Source organism: Leguminivora glycinivorella, chromosome 19 (genome assembly GCF_023078275.1).
Source record: "Leguminivora glycinivorella isolate SPB_JAAS2020 chromosome 19, LegGlyc_1.1, whole genome shotgun sequence".
NCBI lineage: Eukaryota > Metazoa > Arthropoda > Insecta > Lepidoptera > Tortricidae > Leguminivora > Leguminivora glycinivorella.
In genome coordinates this window covers 4,572,890-4,589,619 of record NC_062989.1, presented here as the reverse complement: position 1 = coordinate 4,589,619, position 16,730 = coordinate 4,572,890, and the positions used below count along the sequence as shown (strand labels likewise).

Here is a 16,730-nt window from a genome sequence, read left to right as displayed (position 1 = left end):
GGCCTTGGTTGTTGGAGGATAAGTGGATGGGAGCGTCGCCGTGAAGCGACGGGGACGGAAAAGGGGCGCTGCACTGGCTGCGCGCACTTAAATATGGTCGGCCGGCGATCCCCTCCACTGCGCCGTGCGCTGCCGGTGGACTCGATTCCGCGCGGGGCGCGCCGCTGTGATGACATGGCGCGCTGGTGACATAGCTATGTCACATACCCCCTCTTCGTCTGGAGATTTTTACCTGGGGAAAAATCACCGTTAATCTAGATCTTAGCATTTGAAATTTGGGGGCCCTATTGGTCCCCTTTATATGTTGATAAGTAGGTAACTATGTAGGTAAGTTATGTTTCTGAAAATTAGGTATGACTTCTAATATTTGCTTTACTAGTAAGCGACGCATGTATACGTTTACTTGGTATTTCGTTGTGGGTATACTTATAATTAAGAATAGACATTAAGTCGGTGACGGTAGTTAAAACAAAACTATTTACTTTTTAAATAAGGATAGGTACATTTCGGTTGAACCACTCGTGATGCGATATCGATTCGTTTCTAAACTTTAGTTATTTGTTTACTGTGATAATTTTTATTTAGGTAAATATCTAAATATTTTCCTTGACCTAACTGCAAAAATATATTTTCGAGGTTTTGTGTTATTTGCTGGTTGCATCGGTGGTGTAAATTCTCCATGTGTTGCACTGTCCTGGAGACGCTTCGGTTTCTGTTTTAGGTATTTTGAACCTTTTCGTAAGTTGCGTCTTATTTGTAACTCGTTACGGTCCGTTTTAGCTTGTCGCTGGTTATGGTATTATTGCCGCCGGTTGGTTGTTGGTACCTATGAAATGGGATGTATATTTGCGTTTAGCTTTAATTTTCGTAGGTATCTTGGCCAATGCTGGAGTGTATTTGGTCGACTCATGAATTGGCGTGTTTAGGGCGAAGTTAAATTCCGATAGGTATTTACGAGTATCCCGTTGTGGTTTTGTCATATACCTATTGCTATCAAGGTTTCGAGTGTTTTGTTGCATTGCGTTACGTTTCTGGCAGGCGTTGCATTTTTTTACGTATTTGTATATTTCACGTTGCATTCCGGGCCAGTAATATCGTTGCATAACTTTTCTAGTGGTTTTAGCTATGCCTAGGTGTCCGGCACTCGGCGTGTCATGGTATTGCCCCATTATCTGTGACCTCCTGGCCTCCGGTACACATAATTTCCATTCCGTGTCTGGATCCGTATGTGTGTTGTTTTTTCGGTTGATTATTTTTCTGTATAGTTTTCCCCCTTCGACGCGGTATTCTTGTGTTGTATCTGGATAATTTTGTGTTTGTAGTAATTTTCTTCCGTACCAGCCTTGACTGGCTGTTGCGCTGTGCAGCAGCGCTGGCTGGCTGGCGTATACTGGGCTCCATGATGATTCGTCCGCTACCTGGTTCTGCTTTTCATTTCTATATCTTATGTCGAATTGGTACTGTTGTTGCCTGGGGTTCCTGGGGTAATATTCCTGCTTGACGGTCTCGTTATGCTTCATCCTTATCTTATGTTGGACGCATGTATTTCCCTTCGGGCTGGCGTCGCATTTCCTGAATTCGGTTTTTAGTATTTCTTCCAATTCTGCTTTTTCCGGTTCCGTTAACTTTTGTTGTTGTGGGTCAATTACTAGTTCTGTTACTGTTCGCGGCTTTGGACTCTCTGTTTCTGGATGTGCCGTTGTCTGGCATGGTGCTGATCCTTGTGCTTCATCATGGTGGCTGTTTGTTTCATCCTGTGTACTAGGCCACGTGATTTTCACACCTAATCTTGTTAGCAAATCCATCCCTATGATTATGGCTGATGCCATGGGCATTACACGCACCCAGTGTTGGAGCCTTATCTTTTTTATCTCTATTTCTACTCGTATGCTTGTCCGTACTTGAGCTCTCGTGCCGTTTGCGAGGATGATCCTTCGTTTTGTTTCTTGCTCTTGGCTTTTCTTTTCTTTGCACGCTTTATACACCGTTTCATTTATGTACGTGTGAGTTGATCCTGTATCTATTAGGCAACTGTACGTTGTTCCGTTTATGGACATGTCGATGAACTGCCTATTGTCACCGTTGTCCTCGTCGACGGCGGCTCCTATTGGCTGTGGTTTTCCCCACTCGCTCTTCTTTTTACAGCAATTCGTACTGAGTACCCCCAATGTGCCGCAGCTACTGCAAAATATGCGTTTCTTTGCCCGACACTCTCTAGTGTCGTGGCCCGGTTTTCCACACGACCAGCAGCATGTCTTTGGGTCGTATTTTGGGTGTATCTTCGTCCCTTCGTGGTTATCGCGCTCAGTATTGGCGTTCCGGTACCGGAGTTGACTGTACCTCGGTGTGTGTATGTCCTCATAATCTGCTGCTAGTTTTACCAGATCGGTGAGGTTCTCGAAGTCATTTTTCTTTATGTAGAGCTTGTAATTTTTTTCCATGTTTTCATGTATCCTATGTAGTCTTTCTTTCTCGGTGAGTTTCCCGTATCTTCGCATTAATGTCTGCAGGTCAGTCAAGTAATCGATGAAACTTTCTCCGAACTCTTGTTTTCTTGCTGCTATCTTGACTATTAGGTTCTCCTCGTAATTACTAGGGTAGTAGTACAGTTTGAAGAGTTTTAGGAACTGGTCCCAGCTCTGGAATGAATCGGTGTGGTTTCTATACCACGCTAAGGCTTTCCCTTGCATTATACGCGGGAGCGCGGGTAGTATTTCCTCCTTGTCTATACTGCTCGCTGTCATAAACTCTTCCAGTCTTTCTACGAATTCCTCGGCGTCGTCGTATCCTTTGAACGACAGGTTCCACTCCCGGATTAGTTTGGTCAACTTGTTCGCATTCATTTTTCCTTCGTCCTCTGTCATCTTTAAGGGTTTTCCTTTTTCTGGTGTTTCGAACTCGTCTGAGGTCTTTATGGATTCTGCTAGCAGTTTTCGTATTTGCTCGACTGTAAGGTCAGTCGTTGGGATATTCCTATTCTCGGCTTCTTGTATTAGCTCTGGTTTCTTTAAGTTGTAGATCCAGGATGTCGACATCTATGTACTTTATTTCGTAAACGGTTTCTTGTGGTGTTCTCCTGTCGCGACGCGTTGGGATTTAGTTTGTCGCGGTATGTATTTTGTATTTGACGGTATTATTGGTGACCGGATCGCGGCGGTATTTTACTTTTATGCGGGCGGGCGGGCTGTGTCGCGAGAACTAAATGAGCTATTTTCAATGACTGACCTTTCTCCCGAGTCTCCTAAGACTCCTAAATTGTGAGTTTTTCGGTTGGGCGCCAAATGTGATGTTCTGTCTGCGCAGGACTCACATATCCTCCGTGCCTGATGGGCCTGGGAGGTTTTACCGAGCTAGTCTCAGATGTGGGAGAAAGGGGGTGCAAGGCGAATAGAGAGAAACACCGGTTTCACTTAACTAATCGGGCTTTTATGCCGTTTATTCACACACACAAAATAACCTTAATACTATCGCGGTAACGCGGCTTATCCTATGTGATATCTAACCTTCCCCGGCCGGCCGGGGTTAAACGGAATCAATCTAGGGTGCGCCGGAAGGGCCTACAACTACAGGGACCTATCGAGGGTCAGGAGGTAGGAAACCGTAACCCGGCCTAGGCGCGAAATGGTCACCCCGGCCCTGATCACGGGGGGAGATAAAATAAGGTAGGAGGGTTTCAGAGGGTAGGAATCGTAACCCGGCCTAGGCGCGAAATGGTCACCCCGGCCTTGGTTGTTGGAGGATAAGTGGATGGGAGCGTCGCCGTGAAGCGACGGGGACGGAAAAGGGGCGCTGCATCGTGTTTTCATGTCGACCCCACTCTGGGGGAAGAACTAGGCCTTTCCATCACTCTTTGTGATTTTTGGCGGCGTTGTTTTGCCGCCCGCTACTGCGGGCGCTTCGCTGGTTGCCATCTAGGCGTGGTGATTTTGGTCAATATTGTTTTATTGACGCGGGTGGAGCGACGATGCCTCCTCTTCGTCGTCCTTGGACATCAGAGACCTGGGTAGCTGGCGGTATCTACCGCGGCTGTCTGGTGGGCGCGCGTGGAGCGGCGCTATGCCCTGAAGGTGGGTGTGTGATGAGTGGTCGGCTCGGTGGAACATCCTATCCGTGAGGGTGGTAACGAAGGCGTCCAGGTTTCTCCACTTGAGTCCCTCTTGGATGGAGTTGTTGCGCACGTAGCGGGGGGCCTTGACAATGGTGCGGAGAGCCTGGTTCTCCTGCGCACGCAGTCTCTTTCTGTTGGTTTCAGACGCCAGAGCGTACCAGGCTGGAGCTGCGTACGTCAGGCGGGATCGGACATAGGTCTTGTAGACCCCCAGCTTTGTGCGGCGTGGGAGTCTGCTGGTGAAGATCGGACGGAGTAGGGTTCTTGCCATCTTGGCTCGACGAACCACCTCGTCCACGTGGGGCTTCATGGTGAGTCCTCTATCTATGGTGACGCCCAGGTATTTCACCTTCGGACTCCATTTGATTTCTTCTCCCAGGAGGCGAAGAGGCGGCGGGAGCTGAGTGTTGCCGGTTAGGAGGGCTTGCGTCTTCCCGACGTTCACCGATAACCTCCACCTGGCCAGCCAGTCGGGGAGCTCGTCTAGGGATCTCTGAAGTTTCTTGGCTGCGTGCTTTGCGTTCACCGATGCAGCGAAGAGTGCCGCATCGTCCGCGTAGAGGCCGAGCTTGACATCCCCGGTGACTGGGAGGTCGTCGGTGTAGATGGAGTAGCAGGTCGGAGACAGGACACTGCCCTGTGGCACGCCCGCCAGGATCGAGCGTTCTCCGGAGATGGCGTCTTCTACCTGGACATGGAACCGGCGGTCCGTCAGAAATGATGCTATCACCCTGACGATTCGCCGGGGGACCTGGGTCTTCAACATTTTGTATAGCAGCCCCTCGTGCCATACCCTGTCGAAGGCTTTTTCCATATCCAGGCAAACGGCTGCAGTGTAGTGGCGCTTGTTCATCGTGTCCGTCATGAAGTGGATCACCCTTGAGAGTTGCAGTGTGGTGCTGTGGCCGCTTCGGAAGCCGTACTGCTCCGGCCGAATCTCCAGGTGAGGTAGGAGCTTCCCCAGGAGGAGCCGCTCGAACACCTTGGAGAGGGTGCTGAGCAGCGTGATTGGCCTGTAGTTCTCCGGTCTTCCTCGGTTTTTCCGTTCTTTGGGATCATGATCACCCGGCCAAGTTTCCACTCCGTCGGGTAGTGGCCCGTGCGCAGGATGCCGTTGAACAGCCCTGTCACTGCCACTATGGATCTAAGCGGCAGGTGTCTTAGGGCTGCGTTCGGGATCTGGTCCGGGCCCGGGGCTTTTCTGGGGTTGCAGCGTCTGAGGAGGCGCTGAACCTGGCCAGGTGAAAAGAAGACCGGGTCTTCTTCATGTTCTGGCGGCTGCTCCAGGAACCTCTCCAAGTGCTCCTCTATCTGGTGGTGGTGTTCTGGGTTCTTGATGGGGTTTGGTCGGAACTGCTCGGCCAGGCACTCCGAGAAAAGCTGAGCCCTGTCCTCGGCTTTGTATCTGCGCTGGCCTCGGGAGTCAGTGAGGGGGCGAACCGGGTCTTTCGTCGTGCCCAGTTGTCGACATAGGCGGTGGATGGAGGGGACATCCCCCTCTATTGACGAAATGTGGTTCTCCCACCTCTCGGAGTCGTAGTTTATCAGCTCTTCTCTGACCTTCCTGACAAGGTCATTCAGCTCTGCTTTTATTGTCGGGCATCTGGTGGTTTGCCACCTGCGTCTCGTCTCGTGCTTTCGCTTGATGAGCTCCTGAATCCTTCGCGGGAGGAGAGGGCGTCTCCCTCCGCTCTGGACGGTGTGCGAGGCCTTGTTGAGCGCGTCGTTGATGCAGGTGGTGATGGTGGCAGAGGCTGTCTCGACATCTTCTGCTGAGGACACCGCCATTATTCGGGTGCTTCCTTCGATGGCTTCCAGGTAGGTGTCCCAGCAGATTTTCGTTCTGGGTCGGGTGGAGAGCGCCTTGACCGGTAGTTCCTCCAGGGTGAGGAGTACTGGTCGGTGATCGGACGGCAGGTCAATCAGTGTCTCCAGCTCCATGTTGGTGGTGATGTTTTTGTGGATCACGAAGTCTATGACGTCAGGGGTCCCGCCCCGATCGTCGTAGTGCGTCGGCTCTCCGGGTCCCAAGACGTCGAAGTTGTGATCCACAGCGGCGTTATATATAGCCCTTCCCTCGGTGGTGTACTGCGCCGAGTTCCAGGCTGGGTGCTTGGCATTCCAGTCCCCGCCAATATGACCGGCATTAGGGGGCTGAGTAGTTGGCGGATGTCTTGCGTGAGGGTGCCAGATCTTCCGCAGGGGCGATATATGGAGTATATCCGAAGGTCGTGGCCCGAGACTCTGATGTCGACTCCGAGCGCTTGCACGGAGTCGAGGGGCTGGAGTTCCACCGGCTGGTGGATGATGGACCTTCGGATAATGACTGCGAGTCCCCTGTAGGCTCTGCCGTCGGGAAGGGCTTCCTCCTTCCTATATACGAAGTAGCCGGGGCATTTCAGGGCGGTGTCGGGGGGCGCAGGAGCGTTTCTTGAATGAGCATTATGTCTACGTCGCGTGATGCCAGGAAGCGACGTAGATGCTCCATCTTCTGATTTAGCCCCTGCGCGTTCCAGAAGACGATTTTCAGTTTCTTCTTATTGAGGGTCTCTGTGCTGAGAGTGAAGGGCGGCTGTGAGCGCCTGAGCGACTGCGGCTAGCTGCGCCACTAGGGCGGCCAGGTCCGGAGCAGCGGCAGGCGGGAGGTTGGCGGCAGTGGTGGTGTTAGGGGCTGCTGCGGGTTGGGCTGGAGCTCCCTTTTTCTTCTTCTTCTTTTTGTTTTTTAGCGGGATTGGTTTGGCCTTGGGCTGGCCTGGCTCCTTCATCTCCGCTCTCGATCTGTGTGCCCCCCTTTGGGTGGGGGGGTTGGCCGTCGCCATCAGAGTTGCTGGCGCCGTTTCTTCCACCGTGGGCTTGGGGATCGAGGCGTTGGTGGTGGGGCCTGGTCTGCTAGGGTTGGGGGCTGATAGGGCAGTACTCCCAGCCTTGGTGTTCCGCAGCTCTCGCTTGTAGACTGGGCAGTCCTTACTGTTCGCTGGATGAGGGCCCCTGCAGTTCTTGCAGGTGCCCTTTTCTGATTTGGGGCGCGGGCACTCGCGTGCGTGATGGGGTTCAGCGCAGCGGACGCAGGCGAGTTCCCGGTGGCATCCGTGGGAGGAGTGACGGAAGCCTTGACAGTGGTGGCATTGTTTGGGCCCCTTCTTGCCCTTCCATGCCTCCACCTTCACTCCATGGATGTGGAGAAGTTCGGTCACCCCGTAGATCGCTGGCGCGTGGTCCCGGGCTGGCCCCGCTAGCTGTACGAAGTAGATACAGCCAGGGCGGCCCGCCCTCCCGTTGATCTGCTTGGCGTATTCTACAGGGTGTCCTTTCTTCCCGAGGTCGTCCATCAGGTCGGGAATCGGCGTGTTCGTAGGGAGGCCCCTGATCGCCACCTTGAATCTCTTCTCGTCTTCCAGCCCGTAGACATGGAAGAGGGGGACGATGGCGGCGGGGGGTTCTCCCTTCGCTTTGGCTTCTGCATTTAGTCTGATGGCCTCTTCTTGCAGCTCCGTCAGGTGGTGGTCGATCAGGCGGTACTCCTTCTCCGACGCTGGTTCGAAGCGGACACCTGCCCCCATTGGTTTGGAGAACGGGGATTCTCCGAGCTTGTCCGCGATGTCTCTCAGGACCCTCGGCCAATCGGGGAGAATTTCGGCGACGATGGGAGGGTATTTGGGTTTTTTGTTTTTTTTACTACCCTCCATATCGTCGCCGCAAGGCTGCACTGCACTATCGCTCTTTTTAGTGCTTTCGTTTTTTTTTTTTTTGGTGCGGTGTATTTTTTTTTAGGTTTTGAGTGGCAGCCTTGCTGCCGAGGGTCGTGGAGCCACCGTCTGGGGTGCCGGAGCCCGAAGGGAGGGCTGCGGTGGACGCGTAGCTGTGGCCGGGGGTTGATGAGCCCATAGTCCCTGGTCTGGGGGCTGCAGGGCGAGCGGCGGTGTCGGTGGGGGCCTTTGTGGGGTCCTGGGTCGACTTCGCAGGGTCTGGCTGCTGTCGAGCACGGAGTCGGGGATCGGTCGGCGGCGAGATGTTGGTGCAGGACCTTTTCAGGTCCTGCCTGGCTGTGGGGCTGCCGTGTAGCTTCCTCTTCCCTGATGGGGACGAGAAGAAGTCCTGCGCCTGGAGCTCGTCGAGGATGCGGCGCAGCGGTTCGTCTTCGGGCTTCAGCTCTGCAGTTTCCCCGAGAGAGTAGGCCTGGAGTCTCAGGTACGCGCCCATCCATTTAAAAAATGGATACGGCATGTAACCCGCCTCCGCCAGTTTCGATACTAGCTCACGGGTGTGCACTAATATCTCGCTGGGCGAGGCCTCTCCGGGGATCGGTGAGAGCGGGCGGCTGGAGAGGGCCGCAGCAGTAGCGGCGTCGGTGGCGTTGGCCAGGTTGTTGATGAGGGCGGCGATCTCGTCTTCAACGGCGGCGCCAGTAGAGCTGTTGGCGTCGTCGTTCTTGGTCGGAGCGGAAAAGTTGCTAGGTTGGCTGTCGTCCTTCCCCGCAGCGGCGGGGGGGTCGGCTGCCTTCGGCAACTTTTCCGTCGGTAGGTCGAGAAACTCGCGTTTCGACCTACCCACCCCATCTGCGGGGACGGGGGGGGTCGCGAGTTTCTCCGTCGGTGTGGTGGGTACTTCGGAAATCGTTAATTTCGAAGTACCCGCCCGACCCGCGGGGTCGGGGGGAGGCTTCGGCCGATCGTCGGCCATCGGGCGCAGTCGGTGTTAGGAGGCGGGTCCAGTGCGACGCATCGCTGCCGCTCGGCACCTAGCTCTGAGACTTCTTCCTAGGTGATTCTGTTTGAGCAGGGCCTAGGAAATGTGAAGTCTAGAGCCGGGGCGATCGGCAGGGCAGCGTAGAGTGCAGGTATTCCCCTCCGGCGAGCCGGGCGCTATCCGGCAGAGTTTTTCCTCAGGAAAAGTCGGCAGGATCAGCAGGAGCAGCAGGTAGCGTCCGAGCAGAGCGAGTGGATCCGGTGGGCTGCACTGGCTGCGCGCACTTAAATATGGTCGGCCGGCGATCCCCTCCACTGCGCCGTGCGCTGCCGGTGGACTCGATTCCGCGCGGGGCGCGCCGCTGTGATGACATGGCGCGCTGGTGACATAGCTATGTCACAGCCATTTGATTCGAAGTATTTTTAGACAAATATTGATGTCGTTTAACTTCCATTTACTGTATTTTAGTAGCATGATAACACACATGTAAACTACTGAATTTTTAGTTTAGGATATAAGTAATGCGACAACATCAATTTTAGCAGCCTAAAGTATACAAAATTGAGCTCAGCTCACTCAGACGTGAGCACTATTTGCGGGTTTTCTTAAACTAGCGTCAGGAAAAAAATCATAATTAATTCAGGGAGTAACTTTTCCTTGATGTTAACTACTGATTTTGTAGATAAGAATACGCGCTGTTTAAAACAAGTGCTTTTCTTATCAATAAGTATATACTGAAACTAAAACCGGACGTAGAAAACTACCAATTTTACGATTTTCTACTTTTTGATATTGACGGCCTCTTAAACACCGTTGCATACAATACTTTTTCTACGACCATGCACTTAGTTTTTAATAGTGTTCTTGAATAACTTTCGTGAAATTCACACTGTTTCCTGTATTTTGACGCAAAGGTTTGCACTGTCAGCTCAGCTGCCCAAAGCCAAAGCCTTCCCGCGCACGCGCGCAGTATCGTTATAATAATGCGCTGCCATGGTTACAGAGCCAAACAATGCGTTTTCAGTTTTTTCGATACTGCGCGCATGCGCGAAAAGCCGGTGGACGCTGGCTTTGGGGAACAGACTTTTATGTAGAAAGATCTATGCACGACCCTGTAAATGACGAATTACAGTTCGGGAGTAGAAAAAAGTACTTTAACAGATTTTCACCTATCAAATTTTTAATGAAGTATATTTATACAGGTTCAAGAAGAAGGTGAAGTGGTAGTTCCGCAGACGCAACGAAGATACAAGTGCGGAATTTGCGTGAAGACGTACTTGTATCTGCACAGTCTAAAGAAACACATGGCTACTCATGTACAGGTAATGTTTATCATATCAAAGAGGATTTGAGTATTATAGAGAGTTAATGTCAAAGTAAAATGTGTAGTCACAGTGCATAGACTGCCATCTCACGACACAGGCTTAAAACTTTTGAACCTCAGTTTTGACAATTTGGCCCATATTCTTAGCTTGATATGTGTTAAAATGTCAAATGTCAGCGCCATCTACTGCCGAGCGTTCCCCAAAGGTGTAACGCCATCTTGGCCACCGTACCTTTTTCATTATGGTTTTGAGGTACGTTTTTTTCTTAGAATTTATCCGTCTATACTGAGTTACATATACCGGGTGCCCGGTAATTAATGGACAACTTTTTTAAAATTTTAGGTAGTATTATAATTTTAAAAAGTGTGAAAATCTCGAAAACTAGGCGACTTTTACTAAACCTTAAAGGTCGATTTTCTGGACCAATATAAGGTGCCCTCTTGGTGGTTAAAAGGTTGTCCATTAATTACCGGGCACCCTGTATATGTCTTTGACCATATTAGTTATTCCTGCTGCTATACTAAATTTTGATACCGTATCGGGTCAATGAAGACAGCTACCAATAACCAAATCCCGTGTTGCTACACGAAAACGGTCTTAGAAGATCTTCCTTCGATTTCAAAATAACGGATATGCCTATTTACAGATTTTTTTAAAGCATACAGGATGCGAGAAAAAGATTATTTTTGACAAACTTTTTTTTTATGCCAATCGATCTCGTTCCTATTCAGGGTCTAAAACTTATATGGGACCAAAAGAAAAGGACCGGATTAAAGTCACTAATCAAAAAGCTTTTCCGATAAAATTTGTATGGAAATGATTTTATTTTCTCATGCTATAATGTACATACAGTCCAATCTCGATAATCAGTGCTGACACGGAGGTACCGGATTAGTGGAAAATTCGGATTACTGGAAATTAGCCATTCTCCATATATTTTCATTTCATTTTATGTATGTCGTATAAAAATACTGCTAAAATAATAAGTTCAAAAAAAAAGTTCAAAAAAGATTCGACCATTATCTGGTTTTTAGCCACTTTTAAATTGAAGTCAGACTGATAATTGACGCATAGACAGTAAACTTGCACTTGCAATTATCACTTGCATCTCTATTTTAGTGTCGGATTATCGAGATTGTACTGTACCTATTTGTTTTCTAATTAGGCCACAAGACCACTAAACTAATTTTACTATCGTTTCTACAGCAACAACAACAACAACAACAGCAGCAACAACAAGTACAACAAGTCCCCCAAATCCAAGTGCAGCAACAACAAGTCCAGCAGCAGCAGGTGTCGGTGCAGCAGGTGGGCGCGCAGCTGCAGCAGCAGGTGCTGCAGGTCGGAGGCGTGCAGCAGCTCGCGCTGCCGCTGCACCAGCAGCAGGCGCTCGTGCAGGTAACAACAAGTGTCGCTGCAGCAGGTGGGGGCAGCTGCAGCAGGTGCTGCAGGTCGGCGGCGTGCAGCAGCTCGCGCTGCCGCTGCACCAGCAGCAGGCGCTCGTGCAGGTGACGACAACAACAAGTGTCGCTGCAGCAGGTGGGGGCAGCTGCAGCAGGTGCTGCAGGTCGGCGGCGTGCAGCAGCTCGCGCTGCCGCTGCACCAGCAGCAGGCGCTCGTGCAGGTAACAACAAGTGTCGGTGCAGCAGGTGGGGGCAGCTGCAGCAGGTGCTGCAGGTCGGCGGCGTGCAGCAGCTCGCGCTGCCGCTGCACCAGCAGCAGGCGCTCGTGCAGGTGACGACAACAACAAGTGTCGCTGCAGCAGGTGGGGGCAGCTGCAGTAGGTGCTGCAGGTCGGCGGCGTGCAGCAGCTCGCGCTGCCGCTGCACCAGCAGCAGGCGCTCGTGCAGGTAACAACAAGTGTCGCTGCAGCAGGTGGGGGCAGCTGCAGCAGGTGCTGCAGGTCGGCGGCGTGCAGCAGCTCGCGCTGCCGCTGCACCAGCAGCAGGCGCTCGTGCAGGTGACGACAACAACAAGTGTCGCTGCAGCAGGTGGGGGCAGCTGCAGTAGGTGCTGCAGGTCGGCGGCGTGCAGCAGCTCGCGCTGCCGGTGCACCAGCAGCAGGCGCTCGTGCAGGTGACGACAACAACAGCACTGCAGGGTGCGTAGCCGAATGGCACAAACGCTCATGAAACGAAACGCTCGTAGATATCTATCTCTATCGCTCTTGCATATTGGCGCGACAGAGCCAGACTAGTTTTCGTTTCGCGTTGGAGAAATGATCATGGGAGTCAAGACGCCCCCCCCCTCTCTCTCAGGAGCCTAGGTTGGCCATAAAAATAGACCACGTGACCCTCCCCCCTGGGGCCTGGGCCTTTACCACGTAACCCCCCCTAGGCACGAAGCTGGACCTGCGCTTGCTCTGCTCTAGATGATTTGTTACTCTTGGTCATTTGTTGTACATAAAGGCTGAGCCACACCGGATGCGTATGCCTAGACGTGCGCGTGCGCGTACCGCATCCAGTGTGGCTCGGCCTGAATGAAAAAAGACAGCTATCAAAAATGTCAGTTTTCCGTTAACGTCAAATATAAATAATAATAAAAATAATAATAAATATTGGGGACACCTTACACAGATCAACTTAGCCCCAAACTAAGCAAAGCTTGTATTATGGTGCTAAGCGACGTTATACATAAATAGATAAATACATACTTATATACATAGAAAACATCCATGACTCAGGAACAAATATCTGTGCTCATCACACAAATAAATGCCCTTACCGAGATTCGAACCCAGGACCGCGGCTTAGCAGGCAGGGTCACTACCGACTGAGCCAGACCGGTCGTCGATATTAACCAATGGTTTCATTTTGTTGCAGGCCGGCCACTCTCCATACCCTGTGATATCGTCAGTGCAATCATTGCAGTTGCAGCAAACGCAGCAACAGGTTAACACGGTAATTATCGTACATAATTTTCTCAAATTACCTTTCAACTACTGTAGAATTTTGTTTCTAGCTGAAATTTATGTTATATAACTACTAAATTTATATCAAGGGCTCATCCATTAATTACATCGCACCTGAACGGGGGGGCACAAAATGTGACATGTTGTGACAGGGGGGAGGGGGGGAGTTCCATGTTTGTGAGTCACATATAAAATATTTGCAAACTCTAAGTTAAAAAAATCCAAAACATGAAAGAGTGGATCCAAAATCCTTGGACGGAGGACGAATAAGTTTTTTGTAATATCGTTGATTTTCTGTTTGCTAATTTCGTTAATTTTATACCTAAATCATTTTAAGCAACGCGTTTTTGTGATTTTTACCTTCCTAAACTAAGAATCTGAATGTGACGTCACACTAGGGGGGAGGGTGTAGTTTAGTGTGACAAGGGAGGAGGGAGTGGTAAAAAAATCATGAAATTGGTGTGACGTAGTTAATGGATGAGCCCCAAGAAGAAACGTCTACGAACTATTTAGCTTAGATGTTTTAATTATATGTAAAATTTTAAGAATGCACAAATTTGGTGGTCTTGGTAGCTACATTTGAAGAGCACTTAAGTATCAATCCAGTGGTCGTGGGTCCCACCGAAAACAGTATAGTTATGAGTTTTTAGTTTACTTATAATAAGTATTTAATTTATAAGTTAACTAAATACTGAATTAAAATTAAATTAACAATTGACATAATTTTGTAATTAGAATATAATAGGCTAGTTTCCTATACTTGAAATAATGGAACGAAACGCGCCTTCTACTGTCAAAGTAGAGGCGTCTACCATGTTTTAACTTAATGCACGTGCAAAAACCTCAATATGTTACGAGATTTGTCATAATTATTTTACATTATTTGCAATACATCACATCGGGGCATAAATGGATCGATTAAAGTAAAATGTAGTTGTACATTAACGAATCGTCCCAAATTGTAAATGTTTATGTTTTTATGGCACCCAATGAAATAAATTATGTTAGATGAATAGCAAACTCGAAAATATGCTCGCAAGTTTAAAAGCTTCAAAAATACGCCTTTGAGTTGTCAAATAATCCGTCAATGTCCGTGGGAAAATTGATAGTTCGGATTGTTTTATTTCTTTGTAGTGGTTGTAGTGTAACGTCTAGGACTGGTAGGGCATAAATAAAAATTCTACCAGTACGTTAACAAAAATAATTTATTAAAAAAACTAAAATTTGGAATAGGGTCGTGGGTGGTCAAGGCCCGGGTCTAAAATTTGCCACCGCGGAGCGGTACTGCCCTGGCTGGTGGTAATGATGAAGGTCCGCAGCAGGTGTGGGGTCAGTGGGGGTAGTGTTTTTTCGCAACTGTATTAAAAAACGTCGTTCGTCACACGTGCGAGAATGTCATTCTTCACTCGTCCCGAGATTTGCCACTCGCGTGCCGCTCGTGGCAAAATATCTCGGGACTCGTGAAGTAATGACATACTTCTCGCACTTATAACGAAATGTACTATTATGCAGTGCACAAAATAAAGCACCACATAAAATAATTAGAAGAAAAATATGGACAGTAGTTATTTTTAAACATAATTTCTATTTAATAAGTCAAAGAGAAAGATATAAAGTAAATGAATTGATCGTGACGTCACTCCTCAGTATTTCATTCCATACTAACAAATCGTTTTGGCAGTTCATAAAAAGAAGCTGATTTGACTAGTAGGAAACTAGCCTATTATAAATTGTGACGACATTCATTGATATTATGTAATAGCTTAATTTGGACTCGAAATAATAGTTATTTGTTATACAAGGGGGCAAAGTTGTATTTTAACGCCGAGTGTGGAATTGAGAAACGAGCAAGTGAAAGGATTCTATAGTTGAACCACGAGCGAAGCGAGTGGTTCGAGAATAGAATCCTGAACTTGCGAGTTTTTTAACACACGAGAAGTAAAATACATTTGCACCCGAGTGTAACACAAAACTTTTCCCCTCACTATAGCGAGGAAACTACAACGCAAAAAATGCGTTTATCACTGCTTCCAGTAGTTCCAAAGGTGGTAAATCATCTTTATTACTAGATTCACCTACTTTTATCAATTTTAAAGCAGTTAATTTGACTTTATTCAAGGTCAAATTACTTTACCCACTAGTGGATAAAATGCGTTTTTACCCGCTGGTATTAAAGGACAAAACACGTGTTTCCGAGCTAGTGAGGGGAAAAAGGCTTTTTTATTTTATTGATAATAAGTGTTTGTGTGTTACAGCAGCAGCCGCAGCTACAAGTGCAGACCATACAGATACATCCGCAGCATCAACCGATACAGATTCATGTAAGTCATGAAAAACAATATTTAAAACGATAACCTCCTCCTTTGAGATTTGGAAGTCGGTTAAAGAAATAGATTTACAGTCGAAATATGTAATTAAAAGATGCGTTATGAAAGATGTTTAATTTCAAATTATATAAGGGCTCATCCATTCCCCCCCCCCCCTCCCCTCCCCTAGCGTGACGTCACATTCAGATTCATAGTTTAGGAAGGTAAAAATCACAAAAACGCGTTGCTTAAAATGATTTATAAAATTAATGAACAGAAAATCAACAATATTAAAAAATACTTATTCTTCCTCCGTCGAAGGTTTTTGTGAGTCTTTAATGTTTTGGATTTTTTTTTACTTAGATTTTGCAAATATTTAGTATGTGACTCAAATATGGAACTCCTTCCTCCCCCCTGTGACAACATGTCACAATTGTGACGGCCCCACCCCTGTCTAGAGTTGATGAAATTAATGGATGAGCCCTTAAAGCAGTGTCGGATTGTTTGTTTTTCTATGTTATTAAAGCAAGATATTTTGTATGTTATTAAAGAAAGATATTTTGTATGTTATTAAAGCAAGATATTTTGTATGTTATTAAAGAAAGATATTTTGTATGTTATTAAAGAAAGATATTTTGTATGTTATTAAAGAAAGATATTTTGTATGTTATTAAAGCAAGATATTTTGTATGTTATTAAAGAAAGATATTTTGTATGTTATTAAAGAAAGATATTTTGTATGTTATTAAAGAAAGATATTTTGTATGTTATTAAAGAAAGATATTTTGTATGTTATTAAAGCAAGATATTTTGTATGTTATTAAAGAAAGATATTTTGTATGTTATTAAAGAAAGATATTTTGTATGTTATTAAAGAAAGATATTTTGTATGTTATTAAAGAAAGATATTTTGTATGTTATTAAAGAAAGATATTTTGTATGTTATTAAAGAAAGATATTTTGTATCTTATACTTTTAAACGAGCAATTCTTGTATATTTATTTATTTATTTATTTATTTATTTATATATTTATTTATTTACACTGACGATCTCGGAAACCGCTCTAACGATTTCGCAGAAATTTGTTATGTGGGGGTTTTTGGGGGTGAAAAATCGGTCTAACTTATCCTTAGGTCCCGGAAAACGCGAATTTTCGAGTTTTCATGCGTTTTTCTTCGCGCGCCATCTCGTGTGCAGTAGTTGTACTGTTAAGACAGAATTCTTTCGGTCGATGTAAGTACTATTTATTGCAAACACTAGATGGCGACACAGGTCAAGGCTAAAACGAATAGAAAAATACACTATTTGAGTTTTTGTGGCGAAATGCGCGCCATCTCGTGTGGAGTAGTTGTGTTGTTAAGGCTGAGAATTCTTTCGCTCGATGTAGGTACTA

At 47.6% G+C, this 16,730-nt stretch overlaps 1 protein-coding gene across 4 annotated transcripts in view; it reads left to right on the top strand.

The window, feature by feature from the left end:
• LOC125236287 (oocyte zinc finger protein XlCOF6-like) overlaps window positions 1-16,730 on the top strand; it is a 41,476-nt gene that overhangs the window by 22,337 nt on the left and 2,409 nt on the right. Inside the window, exons 12-15 of one of the 4 annotated variants that reach the window (XM_048143020.1) lie at window positions 9,997-10,116; window positions 11,329-11,517; window positions 12,942-13,019; window positions 15,286-15,351. In XM_048143020.1, coding sequence (XP_047998977.1) covers window positions 9,997-10,116; window positions 11,329-11,517; window positions 12,942-13,019; window positions 15,286-15,351 — 453 coding nt within the window. Of the gene's footprint in view, window positions 1-9,996; window positions 10,117-11,322; window positions 11,518-12,941; window positions 13,020-15,285; window positions 15,352-16,730 lie in introns of all 4 variants that reach the window. The other 3 variants (XM_048143017.1, XM_048143019.1, XM_048143016.1) reach the window with 3 other exon arrangements.